Source organism: Salvelinus fontinalis, chromosome 27 (assembly GCF_029448725.1).
Source record: "Salvelinus fontinalis isolate EN_2023a chromosome 27, ASM2944872v1, whole genome shotgun sequence".
Taxonomy (NCBI): domain Eukaryota; kingdom Metazoa; phylum Chordata; class Actinopteri; order Salmoniformes; family Salmonidae; genus Salvelinus; species Salvelinus fontinalis.
Genome location: NC_074691.1, coordinates 43,630,679 through 43,651,347, shown reverse-complemented (window position 1 = coordinate 43,651,347; position 20,669 = coordinate 43,630,679). Strand labels below are relative to the sequence as shown.

The following is a 20,669-nucleotide window of genomic DNA, read 5'->3' as shown; positions in this document are numbered from 1 at the left end:
CTTGGTAAACATGTTAGGCTATTTATTAAAGACTAACTGTCACGCAGCCTTCCCTCTCTTCACTAAAAGAGGGGGGGGGGAAACAGGGATCGGACCAACACGCAGCCTTCCCTCTCTTCACTAAAAGAGGGGGGGGGAAACAGGGATCGGACCAACACGCAGCCTTCCCTCTCTTCACTAAAAGAGGGGGGGGGAGGGAAACAGGGATCGGACCAACACGCAGCCTTCCCTCTCTTCACTAAAAGAGGGGGGGGAAACAGGGATCGGACCAACACGCAGCCTTCCCTCTCTTCACTAAAAGAGGGGGGGGGAAACAGGGATCGGACCAACACGCAGCCTTCCCTCTCTTCACTAAAAGAGGGGGGGGGAAACAGGGATCGGACCAACACGCAGCCTTCCCTCTCTTCACTAAAAGAGGGGGGGGAAACAGGGATCGGACCAACACGCAGCCTTCCCTCTCTTCACTAAAAGAGGGGGGGGAAACAGGGATCGGACCAACACGCAGCCTTCCCTCTCTTCACTAAAAGAGGGGGGGGGAAACAGGGATCGGACCAACACGCAGCCTTCCCTCTCTTCACTAAAAGAGGGGGGGGGAAACAGGGATCGGACCAACACGCAGCCTTCCCTCTCTTCACTAAAAGAGGGGGGGGAAACAGGGATCGGACCAACACGCAGCCTTCCCTCTCTTCACTAAAAGAGGGGGGGGGAAACAGGGATCGGACCAACACGCAGCCTTCCCTCTCTTCACTAAAAGAGGGGGGGGGAAACAGGGATCGGACCAACACGGCAGCCTTCCCTCTCTTCACTAAAAGAGGGGGGGGGAACAGGGATCGGACCAACACGCAGCCTTCCCTCTCTTCACTAAAAGAGGGGGAGGGGGTGAAACAGGGATCGGACCAACACGCAGCCTTCCCTCTCTTCACTAAAAGAGGGGGGGGGAAACAGGGATCGGACCAACACGCAGCCTTCCCTCTCTTCACTAAAAGAGGGGGAGGGGGTGAAACAGGGATCGGACCAACACGCAGCCTTCCCTCTCTTCACTAAAAGAGGGAGGGGGAAACAGGGATCGGACCAACACGCAGCCTTCCCTCTCTTCACTAAAAGAGGGGGGGGGAAACAGGGATCGGACCAACACGCAGCCTTCCCTCTCTTCACTAAAAGAGGGGGGGGGGGGGGAACAGGGATCGGACCAACACGGCAGCCTTCCCTCTCTTCACTAAAAGAGGGGGGGGGAAACAGGGATCGGACCAACACGCAGCCTTCCCTCTCTTCACTAAAAGAGGGGGGGGGAAACAGGGATCGGACCAACACGCAGCCTTCCCTCTCTTCACTAAAAGAGGGGGGGGGAAACAGGGATCGGACCAACACGCAGCCTTCCCTCTCTTCACTAAAAGAGGGGGGGGGGGGGGGGAACAGGGATCGGACCAACACGCAGCCTTCCCTCTCTTCACTAAAAGAGGGGGGGGGAAACAGGGATCGGACCAACACGCAGCCTTCCCTCTCTTCACTAAAAGAGGGGGGGGAAACAGGGATCGGACCAACACGCAGCCTTCCCTCTCTTCACTAAAAGAGGGGGGGGAAACAGGGATCGGACCAACACGCAGCCTTCCCTCTCTTCACTAAAAGAGGGGGGGGAAACAGGGATCGGACCAACACACAGCCTTCCCTCTCTTCACTAAAAGAGGGGGGGGGAAACAGGGATCGGACCAACACACAGCCTTCCCTCTCTTCACTAAAAGAGGGGGGGGGAAACAGGGATCGGACCAACACGCAGCCTTCCCTCTCTTCACTAAAAGAGGGGGGGGGAAACAGGGATCGGACCAACACGCAGCCTTCCCTCTCTTCACTAAAAGAGGGGGGGGGGGGAACAGGGATCGGACCAACACGCAGCCTTCCCTCTCTTCACTAAAAGAGGGGGGGGGAACAGGGATCGGACCAACACGCAGCCTTCCCTCTCTTCACTAAAAGAGGGGGGGGGAAACAGGGATCGGACCAACACGCAGCCTTCCCTCTCTTCACTAAAAGAGGGGGGGGGAAACAGGGATCGGACCAACACGCAGCGTAGCCAGTGCTCAACATGTTTAATTACAATAAACGTGAACACTTAACAAATAACAAAATAACAAACCGTGAAAAACCGAGACAGTCCTATCAATCAAGTTTATTTTCACGTTTATTTTATAAAGCCCTTCGTACATCAGCTAATATTTCGAAGTGCTGTACAGAAACCCAGCCTAAAACCCCAAACAGCTAGTAATGCAGGTGTAGAAGCACGGTGGCTAGGAAAAACTCCCTAGAAAGGCCAGAACCTACGAAGAAACCTAGAGAGGATGCAGAACACAAACACAGAGACAGGAAACAACCACCCACAATCCCCAACACAAAACAAGCCTCCTATATATGATTCTCAATCAGGGACAACGATTGACAGCTGTCTCTGATTGAGAACCATATTAGGCTGGACACAGAATCAGACAAACTAGACACACAACATAGAATTCCCACCCAGCTCACGTCCTGACCAACACTAAAACAAGCAAAACAAGAACTCTGGTCAGGACGTGACACTAACAGAAAGAATGTGTTGGTAACTCAACATTATAACTTACTTATTTTGACCGGAAGCCACAAAACTAGAGCAGGAATGAGTCAATCATCTGTATGCTGACAAATATCACACAAGTTAATATGACTAGAGTTATTCAACATTAGTTAACAAACTAAAGAAAATACCCAATAAAATAGCAACATAGCCTACTAAATAGGCCAATCCTTGACAAATAAATTAAATAGCATAAATAAACTAGTAAATTGGATAAATAAAACAATTCAATTAAATAGCTCAGTTCATGAAAATATAGGCAACCTTTCCCACTCTGTGTCCACAATGTGCATAAATACAGACAATTTGCCTGTTGGTTTTTCCACCCTGTACTCTCTTTCATTCAGTTTCTTCTGCTAAAATATAACCACCAGCTAAGATTATACAGCCTAGGCCTCCCATACTCAACTGGCAGACCACGAACCGGATCCGGACCAAAAACAGGTCAATACGGACCGGGGGTTCCCTGGTATCATGTAAACACACATAAGACATGGAAGAATGCGTAGAATTGCAGGAAATGGGCTTTAAACCAGTAAAAATGTTCATTTTGACCCTGTCGTCGAGACAGAACTGACCTCAAATAGTACTTGAGTACCCCCTGGCCTAGGCTATCATTCCCTCCTGTCCCACAACAAGTCGGCCTATAGCCTATTTCACCGCGCGTCACGGGCAGTGAGCAGTGGCTGGTTTTCATAAAGCGAATGTGCCATTTTGTCACAAAATGATATTGGCACATTTGATTTGATGAAAGGGGACCCCTGACAATCATTTAAGAGAATACGTAATATGTAAATGTGTGCAACTCTTACATCTGAGTCATTCAAATAAGCTGTCATTTCGGATACTAGTATTTCACATATTTTCACACAGATCCGAGGCCCGTTACCCTTGTGTTGGATCTGACACTGGATCCAAGGGTTAACTACAGGTTCGGATCTTGTGTAATCGGGTTGGGGTAGATCCTCTAAAGTCCTCTACTCTAGGCTCACCATCAGACTCCTGGCTGGGCCCTCTGCTGCCCCCCGCTGGACAGATGGTGAACTGCAGAAGCTGCGTAATCACTGCGGACTAGCTGGTGCTGATGTTTCTTCATAATTCATCACATCTCACTCATCTCAACTCTATAATGTTTTCCTCCTCTCCTTCATCTGATCTGAAAACACGGGACGGGTGAAAAGAGCATGGCAGTTGCGCAAGCCTACTGGTAAACGTTACATATACCTTTCTACACTGAACAAAAATATAAACACATCATGCAACAATTTCAAAGATTTTACTGAGTTACAGTTCGTGTAGTGTAAGGATATCTGTCAATTAAAATAAATTCAATAGGCCCTAATCTATGGATTTCACATGACTGGGAATACAGATATCCATCTGTTGGTCACAGATACCTTGCAAAAAAGATATGGGCATGGATCAGAAAACCAGTCAGTATCTGGTGTGTCCACCATTTGCTTCCTGCAGCCTGACACATCTCCTTCACATAGAGTTGATCAGGCTGTTGATGGTGGCCTGTGGAATGTTGTCCCACTCCTCTTCAATGGCTGTGAGATGTTACTGGATATTAGCGGGAACTGGAACACGCTGTCCTACACGCCTCGATCCAGAGCATCCCAAACATGCTCAATGGGTGTCATGGTGAGTATGCAGGCCATGGAAGAACTGGGACATTTTCAGCTTCCAGGAATTGGAAGGGGGATAAATGGACGACACTGGGGCTCAGAATCTCTTCACGGTATCTCTGTGCATTCAAATTGCCATCGATAAAATGCAGTTGTATGCATTGTCCATGCATTGTCCATAGCTTATGCCTGCCTAGTCCATAAGCCCACTGCCACCATGGGTCACTACGTTCACAACGTTGACATCAGCAAACAACTCGCCCCCACGACGCCACACTGTCTGCAGTTGAAAACGTCAACCCTGGAGAAATGCAAACTTCTAAACCAGGGTGCCAGTGGCCATCGAAGGGGAGCATTAGCCCACTGAAGTCGGTTACGACGCCGAACTGCAGTCAGGTCAAGACCCAGGTGAAGACGCCGAGCAAGTAGATGAGCTTCCCTTACACGGTTTCTGACAGTTAGTGCAGAAATTATTTGGTAGTGCAAACGCACAGTTTCAACAGCCGTCCGGATGGCTGGTCTGAGACGATCCTGCAGGTAAAGAAGCCGGTTTGTGGAGGTACTGGGCTGCCATGGTTACAGGGGTGGAGCTTAGCTACTGTACAATAGGGTATTGGAGGAGAGGGAGGGGTGGAGCTTAGCTACTGTACAATAGGGTATTGGAGGAGAGGGAGGGGTGGAGCTTAGCTACTGTACAATAGGGTATTGGAGGAGGGGGAGGGGTGGAGCTTAGCTACTGTACAATAGGGTATTGGAGGAGAGGGAGGGGTGGAGCTTAGCTACTGTACAATAGGATATTGGAGAAAGGGAGGGGTGGAGCTTAGCTACTGTACAATAGGGTATTGGAGGAGGGGGAGGGGTGGAGCTTAGCTACTGTACAATAGGGTATTGGAGGAGGGGGAGGGGTGGAGCTTAGCTACTGTACAATAGGGTATTGGAGGAGAGGGAGGGGTGGAGCTTAGCTACTGTACAATAGGGTATTGGAGGAGGGGGAGGGGTGGAGCTTAGCTACTGTACAATAGGGTATTGGAGGAGAGGGAGGGGTGGAGCTTAGCTACTGTACAATAGGATATTGGAGAAGAGGGAGGGGTGGAGCTTAGCTACTGTACAATAGGGTATTGGAGGAGGGGGAGGGGTGGAGCTTAGCTACTGTACAATAGGGTATTGGAGGAGGGGGAGGGGTGGAGCTTAGCTACTGTACAATAGGGTATTGGAGAAGAGGGAGGGGTGGAGCTTAGCTACTGTACAATAGGGTATTGGAGGAGGGGGAGGGGTGGAGCTTAGCTACTGTACAATAGGGTATTGGAGGAGGGGGAGGGGTGGAGCTTAGCTACTGTACAATAGGGTATTGGAGGAGAGGGAGGGGCGGAGCTTAGCTACTGTACAATAGGGTATTGGAGGAGGGGGAGGGGTGGAGCTTAGCTACTGTACAATAGGGTATTGGAGGAGAGGGAGGGGTGGAGCTTAGCTACTGTACAATAGGGTATTGGAGGAGAGGGAGGGGTGGAGCTTAGCTACTGTACAATAGGGTATTGGAGGAGAGGGAGGGGTGGAGCTTAGCTACTGTACAATAGGGTATTGGAGGAGGGGGAGGGGTGGAGCTTAGCTACTGTACAATAGGGTATTGGAGGAGAGGGAGGGTGGGGCTTAGCTACTGTACAATAGGGTATTGGAGGAGGGGGAGGGGTGGAGCTTAGCTACTGTACAATAGGGTATTGGAGGAGAGGGAGGGTGGAGCTTAGCTACTGTACAATAGGGTATTGGAGGAGAGGGAGGGTGGAGCTTAGCTACTGTACAATAGGGTATTGGAGGAGAGGGAGGGGTGGAACTTATTATTGATCTCAACATGGATGGCTGTAACATGGATCTATGATAATAATGTTAACAGACTATTTGGTGTAGAACTCATTTTCCCACGGTCCCCTTCTGCAGTGATGTGGGGAGTGGTTGAATGAGGTAATTGGTGTGTTTGTGTGTGTGTGTTCGTGCGTGTGTGTGCGAGTGCTCTGGTTCATCCCAGAGCTAGCTGTCAGTAGCACACACAGTATCTCCGTTCTGCAGAACCAGACATGAGGAACAAGGATTATGGTAAAACCGTTGATGATTGTTTTGATTTACCGGGACGTGTGAAGGCGGAGCTTGCTTTGTTACGGATTGAACCCCCTACCGACTGACAGAATGCACCGGGACCGCAACGGAACCGTCGCCCAGGCGCGGTGAGAGCTCGTGATTAGGCTATTTATCTCTGTACTGAGCGTCAGCTAGGCTGATTACGGAGCTAATACCACCGGTTAACGCGATCCATTCTGTGGATTAAATCATTACTGTTGTCGGTGAGAAACACACGGATAGATAGAATTAAGAATGAGAGTATAACATTTAACAAGTATTATATAATAATCGATATGAGAAGGCCTGGGTGCCAGAGAGATTCTAGATGAAAACAGACAGAGAGAATTTTAGAAAATACATAAATAAATGTGTTTTAACTGAGAGCCCAGCGACAGATTATGATTATTAATATTACTAATATGATTAATATGATTCATTAACTGGCTAATGTAATGTTATTGGTAAACAGGCTAAATTAAGGTTAGGCCTGTTGTTACATTATAGGCTGCCTGTTACTGTAGTCATATAGGCCTACTGAATTACTATAGGCTGACTAATAGTGGATCACTTTATTTCACTGTTGGACTACAGAAATAACCAGTCAGTTAATTAGTAATAATATGATAATAACATAGTAACTGCTCGAGGCCTATGAATTTGTTTAATTTCAACCATTTGGCACCATTCTGTTGAAGGCGGTACCAGAAGGCATACCTACCCATTGATACAATAACAGATCAGATATCCCAGTCAGATCAATACCTGATCAATACACAGGAAACAGCATCCGGTAAGGAGAAAGATATATGATATAATTGTAGATATTAATCTATAGTATATAGTAATAAATAACTCATAGTCCTGATGTCTAAGGTAAAGAGTAGTGAGACGGTGAAGGTAGTAATCCGCTGTCGCCCGTTAAACCGGAAAGAGGAGGCGGCTGGTGTTACCCGTAAACCGGGAGGAGTGGGCGGGATCGTAGAAATGGACATGCGTCTGGGTCAGGTGGTCTTACGGAACCCTCGTGGTCCGCCCGGCGAGCCGCGTAAAACGTTTACATTCGACTCTGTGTACGACCCCTCGTCTAAACAGCGTGATCTTTATGATGAGACGGTGCGGCCGCTGATCGATTCCGTCCTAGACGGGTTTAACGGAACTATCTTCGCCTACGGCCAGACGGGTACCGGGAAGACCTACACCATGCAGGGGGTGTGGCTAGAGCCAGAGAAGCGGGGCGTCATCCCCAACGCCTTCGATCACGTCTTCACCCAGATCTCCCGCTCCGCCGCCGACCGCCAGTACCTGGTCAGAGCCTCTTACCTGGAGATCTACCGAGAGGAGATCAGGGATCTACTGGATCCCAACGTGCACGCCCCTCATGTCCCCAACGTGCACTCCCCTCATGTCCCCAATGTGTACACTCACACCCACCGCACCCTGGAGCTGAGAGAGAGCCCGGAGAGCGGGGTGTATGTGCGTGACCTGACTTCGTGCGTGTGTAAGAGCGTGAAGGAGATACAGGAGCTGATGAACGTAGGGAACCAGGTGCGCTCGGTGGGAGCGACAGACATGAACGAACACTCTTCCCGTTCCCACACCCTGTTCCTCATCACGGTGGAGTGTTCCCTGCCGGGGCCGGACGGACGGCAGCACATCAGGGTAGGCCGGCTCAACCTGGTTGACCTGGCGGGCAGCGAGCGGCAGGCCAAGACGGGCGTCCACGGAGAACGCCTGAAAGAGGCCGCCAAGATCAACTTGTCTCTGTCGGCACTAGGCAACGTGATCTCAGCTCTGGCAGACGGGCGTAGCGGCCACGTTCCGTACCGGGACTCCAAACTGACCCGGTTATTACAGGACTCTCTGGGAGGCAACGCCAAGACGGTGATGGTGGCTACACTAGGCCCCGCCCCCCAACACTACGAGGAGACCCTCACCACGCTCCGCTACGCTAACAGAGCTAAGAACATCCAGAACCAACCAAGAGTTAACGAAGACCCTAAAGACGCCCTGCTCAGAGAGTTCCAGAAGGAGATCGCACGGCTCCGCGCACAGCTCAGCCACAGGGAAGGGAGGGGCAAATACAGGAAGGAGGATGGAGAGGAGGGCTGGGACGGAGAGGGGGATGAGGAGGGAGAGGAGGAGGTGGAGAAGGAGAGGACGCTGCAGGAGGAGAGGCTGGAAGAGGAGAAGGAGGCCATCAGAGAAGACGGATCACTATTGGCTGAGGAGAAGCAGAGGCTTCTGGGAGAGAAGGAGAGGATGATGGGAGATCTGAGGAAGGAGCGGGACGCCACCGAGCAGCTGACTGCCAAGTACAAGGTACCGTACACACACACACACAGTGTTGAGTCAGCGTAATCCCAGTGTGTCAGATTTAAGGCTGGTGGTTAATCTGATGATCTGGAGATTAGGTCTATCACTACAACACTCCCCACTACACCCTAATTACTACACTGTTTGTTCTGAACCTAACCTTAATTCGATCCAAGATGGCGTAGCAGTCAGACGTGTGTTTGTCTTGTCCCGTCTTGTCCCGTGTCAATAATTGTTTTCCTCATTTTTCCCCCCATATATATTTCATATATATTGTTATCTCACTTTCCATCTACGGACTGAATATACTCTCTTGCAACCCTCCTCACCCAATGTGGTGAGGATCTGCTATTTTTATACTTTAGAACCGGAACACCCTTCAGAAGTTAGCCAGCAAACTAGCTACTAGCTAGTAGTCAGTTAGCCACTGCTAGCGGTCCTCACCGTTAACTCGGACATCAGCCAGCTAACTAGCTACTAGCTAGTAGTCAGTTAGCCACTGCTAGCGTTCTTCACCGTTAACTCGGACACCAGCTAGCTTCAGCTCGGTCAATACCTGCCAGTCTGCACAGCGCGATATCAACCCAGAGCATATTGGACTGCTTTTCTCTACCACATCTCTGGATTCCTACTGCAAGCTCTGGACCATTACACCGGATCATCTCTGTACCATTCCACCTTTCCAGAAATAAGTCTCTCACCATTGCCGCTTGCTATAGACCCCCCTCAGCCCCCAGCTGTGCCCTGGACACCATATGTGAATTGATTGCCCCCCATCTATCTTCAGAGTTCGTACTGTTAGGTGACCTAAACTGGGATATGCTTAATAACACCCCGGCCTTCCTACAATCTCAGCTAGATGCCATCAATCTCACACAAATTATCAAGGAACCTACCAGGTACACCCCTAAATCCGTAACCATGGGCACCCTCATCGATATCATCCTGACCAACTTGCCCTCCAAATACACCTCTGCTGTCTTCAACCAGGATCTCAGCGATCACTGCCTCATTGCCTGCGTCCGTAATGGGTCAGCGGTCAAACGACCAACCCTCATCACTGTCAAATGCTCCCTAAAACACTTCAGCGAGCAGGCCTTTCTAATCGACCTGGCCCGGGTATCCTGGAAGGACATTGACCTCATCCCGTCAGTAGAGGATGCCTGGTTGCTCCTTAAATGTGCTTTCCTCACCATCTTAAATAAGCCCCATTTAAACAATGTAGAACTAAGAACAGATATAGCCCTTGGTTCACCCCAGACTTGACTGCCCTCGACCAACACACAAACATCCTGTGGTGTTCTGCATTAGCATCGAATGCAACTTTTCAGGGAAGTCAGGAACCAATATACTCAGTCAGTTAGGAGAGCGAAGGCTAGCTTTTTCAAACAGAAATTTGCATCCTGTAGCACTAATTCCAACAGGTTTGGGACACTTTAAAGTCCATGGAGAATAAGAGCACCTCCTCCCAGCTGCCCACTGCACTGAGGCTAGGAAACACTGTCACCACCGATAAATCTACGATAATCGATCATTTCAAAAAAGCATTTTTCTATGGCTGGCCATGCTTTCCACCTGGCTACCCCTACCCCAGCCAACAGCTCTGCACCCCCCACAGCAACTTGCCCAAGCCCCCCCCCCCTTCTCCTTCACTCAAATCCAGACAGCTGATGTTCTGAAAGAGTTGCAAAATCTGGACCTCTACAAATCAGCTGGGCTAGACAATCTGGACCCTCTCTTTCTAAAATTATCTGCCGGAATTGTTGCAACCCCTATTACTAGCCTGTTCAACCTGTCTTTTGTATCGTCTGAGATCCCCAAAGATTGGAAAGCGGCCGCGGTCATCCCCCTCTTCAAAGGGGGAGACACTCTAGACCCAAACTGTTACAGACCTACAGTATATCCATCCTGCCCTACCTTTCAGATTACCGACCATTTCGAATCCCACTGTACCTTCTCCACTATGCAATCTGGTTTCCGAGCTGGTCATGGGTGTACCTCAGCCCCGCTCAAGGTTCTAAACGATATCATAACCGCCATTGATAAAAGACATTACTGTGCAGCCGTCTTCATCGACCTGGCCAAGGCTTTCGACTCTGTCAATCACCACATTCTTATTGGCAGACTCAACAGCCTTGGTTTCTCAAATGACTGCCTCGCCTGGTTCACCAACTACTTCTCAGATAGAGTTCATTGTGTCAAATCGGAGGGCCTGTTGTCCGGACCTCTGGCAGTCTCTATGGGGGTACCACAGGGTTAAATTCTCAGGGCCAACTCTCTTCTCTGTATATATCAATGATGTCACTCTTGCTGCTGGTGATTCTCTGATCCACCTCTACGCAGACGACACCATTCTGTATACTTCTGGCCCTTCTTTGGACACTGTGTTAACAAACCTTCAGATGAGCTTCAATGCCATACAACTGTCCTTCTGTGGCCTCCAACTGCTTTTAAATGCAAGTAAACCTAAATGCATGCTCTTCAACCGTTCGCTGCCCGCACCTGCTCGCCCGCCCAGCATCACTACTCTGGACGGTTCTGACTGACGTGGACAACTACCTAGGTGTCTGGTTAGACTGTAAACTCTCCTTCCAGACTCACATTAAGCATCTCCAATCCAAATTAAATCTAGAATCGGCTTCCTATTTCGCACCAAAGCATCCTTCACTCATGCTGCCAAACATACCCTCGTAAAACTGACTATCCTACCGATCCTTGACTTCGGCGATGTCATTTACAAAATAGACTCCAACACTCTACTCAGCAAATTGGATGTAGTCTATCACAGTGCCATCTGTTGTCACCAAAGCCCCATATACTACCCACCACTGATACTGTATGCTCTCGTTGGCTGGCCATCGCCTTACCTCAGCTCACTGGTCACCATAGCAACACCCATCCATAGCACACTCTCCAGCAGGTATATCTCACTGGTCATCCCCAAAGCCAATTCCTCCTTTGGCTGCCTTTCCTTCCAGTTCTCTGCTGCCAATGACTGGAACGAATTGCAAAAATCACTGAAGCTGGAGACTTATATCTCCCTCACTAACTTTAAGCATCAGCTGTCAGAGCAGCTCACAGATCACTGCACCTGTACACAGCCCATCTGTAAATAGCACACCCAGCTACCTCATCCCCATATTGTTATTTTTAAATGTTTTTACTCCTTTGGACCACAATATCTCTACTTGCACACTCATCTTCTACACATCTATCACTTCTGTGTTTATGCTAAATTGTAATTATTTCGCCTCTATGGCCTATTTATTGACTCTTACTACATTTGCACACACTGTATATAGACTTTTTCTATTGTCTTATTGACTGTATGTTTGTTTATTCCATGTGTAACTCAGTGTTTTTGTCGCACTGCTTTGCTTTATCTTGGCCAGGTCACAGTTGTAAATGAGAACTTGTTCTTAACTGGCCTACCTGGTTAAATAAAGGTGAATAAATATATATATATATATATATATATATATAATTACTACACACTTTTTGTTCTGATCCTAACCCTAACTGCTGTTTGTTCTGAAACCAGTCGGTCCAATCAACATCATCCATCTGCAGGCTACACTTTCCCCCCCTGTTCAGTAAACCAATGGGAGGCATGTAGCTAGGTGAGAGGGCAGATAGCGAGAGAGATGGAATACAGTAACGCGGACACACACGCACGCACGCACGCACGCACGCACGCACGCACACACACACACACACACACACACACACACACACACACACACACACACAGACACACACACACACACACACACACACACACACAGACAGACAGACAGACAGACAGACAGACAGACAGACAGACAGACAGACAGACAGACAGACAGACAGACAGACAGACAGACAGACAGACACACACACACACACACACACACACACACACACACACACACACACACACACACACACACACACTGTGTTGTGACTGAAGACATGTTACGGTTGTTGGAGTTCATCTCAGCCTAGGCTGCCCTTCAGTTCCTTGACTTTTTGGCCGTGACGGAGACATGAATCACCCCAGAGAGCACTGCTTCTCCAGCTGCTCTGTCTTCATATGTTCACCCCAGAGAGCACTGCTTCTCCAGCTGCTCTGTCTTCATATGATCACCCAGAGAACACTGCTTCTCCAGCTGCTCTGTCTTCATATGATCACCCCAGAGAGCACTGCTTCTCCAGCTGCTCTGTCTTCATATGATCACCAGAGAACACTGCTTCTCCAGCTGCTCTGTCTTCATATGATCACCAGAGAGCACTGCTTCTCCAGCTGCTCTGTCTTCATATGTTTTGTCTCGTAGTCGAGAGCATCTGGTCTTCATGATGGTAGCACAGGGTTACTCATTTCTCCTAACTGTACATCTCCACTCCCTCCTGTCCATCTCCACTCTCACCTGTCCATCTCCTCTCTCACCTGTCCATCTCCTCTCTCACCTGTCCATCTCCTCTCTCACCTGTCCATCCTCACTCTCACCTGTCCATCTCCTCTCTCACCTGTCCATATCCTCTCTCACCTGTCCATCTCCACTCTCACCTGTCCATCTCCTCTCTCACCTGTCCATCTCCTCTCTCACCTGTCCATCTCCTCTCTCACCTGTCCATCTCCTCTCTCACCTGTCCATCCTCACTCTCACCTGTCCATCTCCTCTCTCACCTGTCCATATCCTCTCTCACCTGTCCATCTCCACTCTCACCTGTCCATCTCCTCTCTCACCTGTCCATCTCCACTCTCACCTGTGCATCTCCTCTCTCACCTGTCCATCTCCTCTCTCACCTGTCCATCTCCTCTCTCACCTGTCCATCTCCTCTCACACCTGTCCATCTCCACTCTCACCTGTCCATTTAATTGAAATTAAATTTGTCACGCCCTGACCATAGAGAGCTTTTATTCTCTATGTTGGTTAGGTCGGGGTGTGATTAAGGGTGGGTTATCTAGGTGAATTATATTTCTATGTTGGTCTAGTATGGTTCCCAATCAGAGGCAGCTGTTTATTGTTGTCTCTGATTGGGGATCATATTTAGGTAGCCATTTTCCCATTGTGCTTTGTGGGATCTTGTCTAGGTATAGTTGCCTGTGAGCACTACTCTAAACTTCACGTTTCATTTGTTAGTTTTATTGTTTTTGTTCTTTAAGTTTCTCTTCTAAATAAAAGGATGGCAACATACCACGCTGCATCTTGGTCCACTCCTTATAACGATCGTGACAAAATTACTATAAATATAACTATTATATAAATATAAATATTACTAACCCTAACCCTAACTTTCATGAAATCACAAGTGCAATATATCAAAATAAAACTTAATTTGTTGTTAATCCAGCCGCCGTGTCAGATTTCAAAAAGGCTTTACAGCGAAAGCAAACCATACGATTATCTGAGGACAGCGCCCAGCACACAAATGCATAACAAATCATTTTCAACCAGGGAGTTGCGACATGAAAGTCAGAAATAGCGTTATAATATATGTCTTACCTTTGAATATCTTCTTCTGTTGGCACTCCAAAAGGTACCAGTTGCATTACAAATGGTTAATTTGTTCGATAAAGTCCTTCTTTATATCCATAAAAACTCAGTTTAGCTAGCGCGCTTCAGTCAGTAATCCACTCGGTTTCCCTCCTTCAAAATGCACACAAAATGAATCCCAAACGTTACCAATAAACTTATCCAAACAAGTCAATCAACGTTTATAATCAAACCTTAGGTACCCTAATACGCAAATAAAACATAACATTTAAAACAGAAAATTGTTATTGTCTTTACCGGAGAAAAATACCAAAGAACGCGCTCTCAGTCACGCGCTTGGAAACACTACAGCCAAAATGGGAGCCACCTAGAAAAACTACAATTTCTGGCTCATTTTTCCAAAAAACAGCCTGAAACTCTTTCTAAACACTGTTGACATCTAGTGGAAGCCCTAGGAACTGCAACCTGGGAGGATTTCGCCTTATCATAAAAGTGCCAGCCATTGAAATTAGTGGTAGGATGAAATATTATTTTGGGGGGGGGTGGTTTGTCCTCAGGGTTTCGCCTGCCATTTCAGTTCCGTAAAACTCACAGACATTATTTTAACAGTTTTATAATCTTTAGAGTGTTTTCTATCCAAAGCTACAAATTATATGCATATCCTAGCTTCTTGGCCTGAGTAGCAGGCAGTTTACTTTGGGCACGCTTTTCATCCGGACGTCAAAATACCGCCCCCTATCCCAAAGAAGTTAAACAAACTTTTCCTGTGGTGCCCCAAATTTCTAATGAGTTAATTTTTACATGATTAATTTAATCAAGTAATAATTAAATGTAGTAGGTCATTCAATGAATAGCAGTTGTCGTGTCTTGACTATCATTAATGTGTTTGACTGTTATTTTATAAAATAATTACATACCACGTTCAATTATTACACGATTCAATTAATCATATAACATTAAGTAGTAGTCTGGGGGCACCACGGGAAAGTTATTTAACGAGTTACTATCTCCCGGCTCTAAAGATATACATATCTCTTACATCAGTCACAGTCAATTAATTAATTCTTATTTACCTTCAGTCTTCATTCTGAATGTCACAAAATTGTTGGATATCTGCACGAACCTGAACATAAATGATGAATCAGCGATATACAAATTGGCTTAATTATTTATTTACTAACTAACTAAATAAAAATGCAAATACTTTGCACATGAACAGCCGCTCATTCGAAATAATTGCAATGTACATAGTTATGTGTGTATGTCTTTGCTGTCTCTGTTGAAAACACTCGATCCATCTATGGGGAGTAATTCGCCAGAAAGTCTCTGGTTGTGTTAGAACGGATCCTCCAGAGGTCTACCCCGCATGGTTCAGCGGGTTCTGTCCATTAGAATAGAGGTATCTATGGTGGTGAGAGTAAATTGTTCTTTGTCTTCTCGTCTTCTGTCGAGTTTCCTAGATTAAAGTACTTAAACAGCTGCATACTGAATGTTCCTGTGTCGTCTTCTTCGATAGAGAGTTTCAGAGTTTCTAACCATTCCGTACCTTTCAGCTCACGCTGTCGATCACGCTGGTCTAATGTGGAGCTAGAACCATTTTACACGCCCGTAGCAACCTGGCAATATACTAGTCTCTGGAGATTTAAATTTAATCATATGTTCCACAACATTTAAATGTGAATCTGATAACTGGGACGTATACATTTGTAGAGGTACAGTTATTTAGTTATACCATCCTTAATGATATCACAAAACAACAACTGTTGGACATGGTTATTCTTTAAATACCTACGGACCATTCCCAATGTTTGTATTACAGAAATATTGTTTCAATATCCCGCCTTTTGGAATCTCCTTGTAACAAAATGTTTCTTTCCCCTCCATCCCGCAGAGCCCAAAGGTAGAGTTTCTACAAGGTATTTACTACCGTCATAAAACGGCCAACTTCACCCCTCTCCCCCTCCCCCTCTCCCTCTGCGAGAGAGGGAGCGCTGTAGAGTGGACTCACTGCAACCTGATCCTTTGTATCCTCACAGGAGAGTCATGACACAGTCATCACATTAATGATAGTCACGTGACGACAAATGTTTTAATAAAACATGTTTACTTGCCATCAAATTAGAGTTGAAATCATAAACCAACTCCCTGAATCATTGGTTTCAGCAGTATGATTGTAGCTACTCACCTACTTCTCCTCTCCTCCTCTTTCATCCCTGCTGTTTCCTGTGGGTGAATACTTCTCCTCTCCTCCCCTCCTCTTTCATCCCTTCTGTTTCCTGTGGGTGAATACTTCTCCTCTCCTCCCCTCCTCTTTCACCCCTGCTGTTTCCTGTGGGTGATTACTTCTCCTCTCCTCCCCTCCTCTTTCACCCCTGCTGTTTCCTGTGGGTGAATACTTCTCCTCTCCTCCCCTCCTCTTTCATCCCTGCTGTTTCCTGTGGGTGATTACTTCTCCTCTCCTCCCCTCCTCTTTCATCCCTGCTGTTTCCTGTGGGTGATTACTTCTCCTCTCCTCCCCTCCTCTTTCATACCTGCTGTTTCCTGTGGGTGATTACTTCTCCTCTCCTCCCCTCCTCTTTCATCCCTGCTGTTTCCTGTGGGTGATTACTTCTCCTCTCCTCTCCTCCTCTTTCACCCCTGCTGTTTCCTGTGGGTGATTACTTCTCCTCCCCTCCTCTTTCATCCCTGCTGTTTCCTGTGGGTGAATACTACTCCTCCCCTCATCTTTCATCCCTGCTGTTTCCTGTGGGTGATTACTTCTCCTCTCCTCTCCTCCTCTTTCACCCCTGCTGTTTCCTGTGGGTGATTACTTCTCCTCCCCTCCTCTTTCATCCCTGCTGTTTCCTGTGGGTGAATACTACTCCTCCCCTCATCTTTCATCCCTGCTGTTTCCTGTGGGTGATTACTTCTCCTCTCCTCTCCTCCTCTTTCATCCCTGCTGTTTCCTGTGGGTGATTACTTCTCCTCTCCTCCCCTCCTCTTTCATCCCTGCTGTTTCCTGTGGGTGATTACTTCTCCTCTCCTCCCCTCCTCTTTCATCCCTGCTGTTTCCTGTGGGTGATTACTTCTCCTCTCCTCCCCTCCTCTTTCACCCCTGCTGTTTCCTGTGGGTGATTACTTCTCCTCTCCTCCTCTTTCACCCCTGCTGTTTCCTGTGGGTGATTACTTCTCCCCTCCTCTTTCATCCCTGTTGTTTCCTGTGGGTGATTACTACTCCTCTCCTCCCCTCCTCTTTCATCCCTGCTGTTTCCTGTGGGTGAATACTACTCCTCCCCTCATCTTTCATCCCTGCTGTTTCCTGTGGGTGAATACTTCTCCTCTATCACAGAACCAAAACAATGGCATCATCCATTACCCCTTAACCTGTCTAGATACCTATAACCCTTAACCCTTAACCTGTCTAGATACCTATAACCCTTAACCCTTAACCTGTCTAGATACCTATAACCCTTAACCTGTCTAGATACCTATAACCCTTAACCTGTCTAGATACCTATAACCCTTAACCCTTAACCTGTCTAGATACCTATAACCCTTAACCTGTCTAGATACCTATAACCCTTAACCCTTAACCTGTCTAGATACCTATAACCCTTAACCTGTCTAGATACCTATAACCCTTAACCCTTAACCTGTCTAGATACCTATAACCCTTAACCTGTCTAGATACCTATAACCCTTAACCTGTCTAGATACCTATAACCCTTAACCTGTCTAGATACCTATAACCCTTAACCTGTCTAGATACCTATAACCCTTAACCTGTCTAGATACCTATAACCCTTAACCCTTAACCTGTCTAGATACCTATAACCCTTAACCCTTAACCTGTCTAGATACCTATAACCCTTAACCTGTCTGGATACCTATAACCCTTAACCTGTCTAGATACCTATAACCCTTAACCTGTCTAGATACCTATAACCCTTAACCCTTAACCTGTCTAGATACCTATAACCCTTAACCCTTAACCTGTCTGGATACCTATAACCCTTAACCTGTCTAGATACCTATAACCCTTAACCCTTAACCTGTCTAGATACCTATAACCCTTAACCTGTCTAGATACCTATAACCCTTAACCCTTAACCTGTCTGGATACCTATAACCCTTAACCCTTAACCTGTCTAGATACCTATAACCCTTAACCTGTCTAGATACCTATAACCCTTAACCTGTCTAGATACCTATAACCCTTAACCTGTCTAGATACCTATAACCCTTAACCCTTAACCTGTCTAGATACCTATAACCCTTAACCTGTCTAGATACCTATAACCCTTAACCTGTCTAGATACCTATAACCCTTAACCTGTCTAGATACCTATAACCCTTAACCCTTAACCTGTCTAGATACCTATAACCCTTAACCCTTAACCTGTCTAGATACCTATAACCCTTAACCTGTCTAGATACCTATAACCCTTAACCCTTAACCTGTCTAGATACCTATAACCATTAACCTGTCTAGATACCTATAACCCTTAACCCTTAACCTGTCTAGATACCTATAACCCTTAACCCTTAACCTGTCTAGATACCTATAACCCTTAACCTGTCTAGATACCTATAACCCTTAACCTGTCTAGATACCTATAACCCTTAACCTGTCTAGATACCTATAACCCTTAACCTGTCTAGATACCTATAACCCTTAACCCTTAACCTGTCTAGATACCTATAACCCTTAACCTGTCTAGATACCTATAACCCTTAACCCTTAACCTGTCTAGATACCTATAACCCTTAACCTGTCTAGATACCTATAACCCTTAACCCTTAACCTGTCTAGATACCTATAACCCTTAACCCTTAACCTGTCTAGATACCTATAACCCTTAACCTGTCTAGATACCTATAACCCTTAACCTGTCTAGATACCTATAACCCTTAACCCTTAACCTGTCTAGATACCTATAACCCTTAACCTGTCTAGATACCTATAACCCTTAACCTGTCTAGATACCTATAACCCTTAACCTGTCTAGATACCTATAACCCTTAACCCTTAACCTGTCTAGATACCTATAACCCTTAACCCTTAACCTGTCTAGATACCTATAACCCTTAACCTGTCTAGATACCTATAACCCTTAACCCTTAACCTGTCTAGATACCTATAACCATTAACCTGTCTAGATACCTATAACCCTTAACCCTTAACCTGTCTAGATACCTATAACCCTTAACCTGTCTAGATACCTATAACCCTTAACCTGTCTAGATACCTATAACCCTTAACCCTTAACCTGTCTAGATACCTATAACCCTTAACCCTTAACCTGTCTGGATACCTATAACCCTTAACCTGTCTAGATACCTATAACCCTTAACCCTTAACCTGTCTAGATACCTATAACCCTTAACCTGTCTAGATACCTATAACCCTTAACCCTTAACCTGTCTGGATACCTATAACCCTTAACCCTTAACCTGTCTAGATACCTATAACCCTTAACCTGTCTAGATACCTATAACCCTTAACCTGTCTAGATACCTATAACCCTTAACCTGTCTAGATACCTATAACCCTTAACCCTTAACCTGTCTAGATACCTATAACCCTTAACCTGTCTAGATACCTATAACCCTTAACCTGTCTAGATACCTATAACCCTTAACCTGTCTAGATACCTATAACCCTTAACCCTTAACCTGTCTAGATACCTATAACCCTTAACCCTTAACCTGTCTAGATACCTATAACCCTTAACCTGTCTAGATACCTATAACCCTTAACCCTTAACCTGTCTAGATACCTATAACCATTAACCTGTCTAGATACCTATAACCCTTAACCCTTAACCTGTCTAGATACCTATAACCCTTAACCCTTAACCTGTCTAGATACCTATAACCATTAACCTGTCTAGATACCTATAACCCTTAACCCTTAACCTGTCTAGATACCTATAACCCTTAACCTGTCTAGATACCTATAACCATTAACCTGTCTAGATACCTATAACCCTTAACCTGTCTAGATACCTATAACCCTTAACCTGTCTAGATACCTATAACCCTTAACCTGTCTAGATACCTATAACCCTTAACCCTTAACCTGTCTAGATACCTATAACCCTTAACCCTTAACCTGTCTAGATACCTATAACCCTTAACCTGTCTAGATACCTATAACCCTTAACCTGTCTAGATACCTATAACCCTTAACCTGTCTAGATACCTATAACCCTTAACCCTTAACCTGTCTAGATACCTATAACCCTTAACCTGTCTAGATACCTATAACCCTTAACCTGTCTAGATACCTATAACCCTTAACCTGTCTAGATACCTATAACCCTTAACCTGTCTAGATACCTATAACCCTTAACCTGTCTAGATATCTATAACCCTAAACCTGTCTGGATAGGTATAACCCTTAACCCTTAACCTGTCTGGATTTATTTATTTTGCTCCTTTGCACCCCATTATTTCTATCTCTACTTTGCACTTTCTTCCACTGCAAACCAACCATTCCAGTGTTTTTTTTACTTGCTATATTGTATTTACTTCGCCACCATGGCCTTTTTATAT

At 46.3% G+C, this 20,669-nt stretch overlaps 1 protein-coding gene across 2 annotated transcripts in view; it reads left to right on the top strand.

The window, feature by feature from the left end:
* The first annotated feature begins 6,058 nt into the window (after window positions 1–6,058).
* The window catches only part of LOC129825600 (kinesin-like protein KIF3C), a 57,698-nt gene continuing 43,087 nt past the window's right edge, over window positions 6,059–20,669 (top strand). For both annotated transcript variants that reach the window (XM_055885809.1, XM_055885808.1), the window contains exon 1: window positions 6,059–8,661. In XM_055885809.1, the coding sequence (XP_055741784.1) occupies window positions 7,207–8,661 (1,455 nt within the window). In that variant the 5' untranslated portion in view covers window positions 6,059–7,206. The remainder of the gene's footprint in view (window positions 8,662–20,669) is intronic.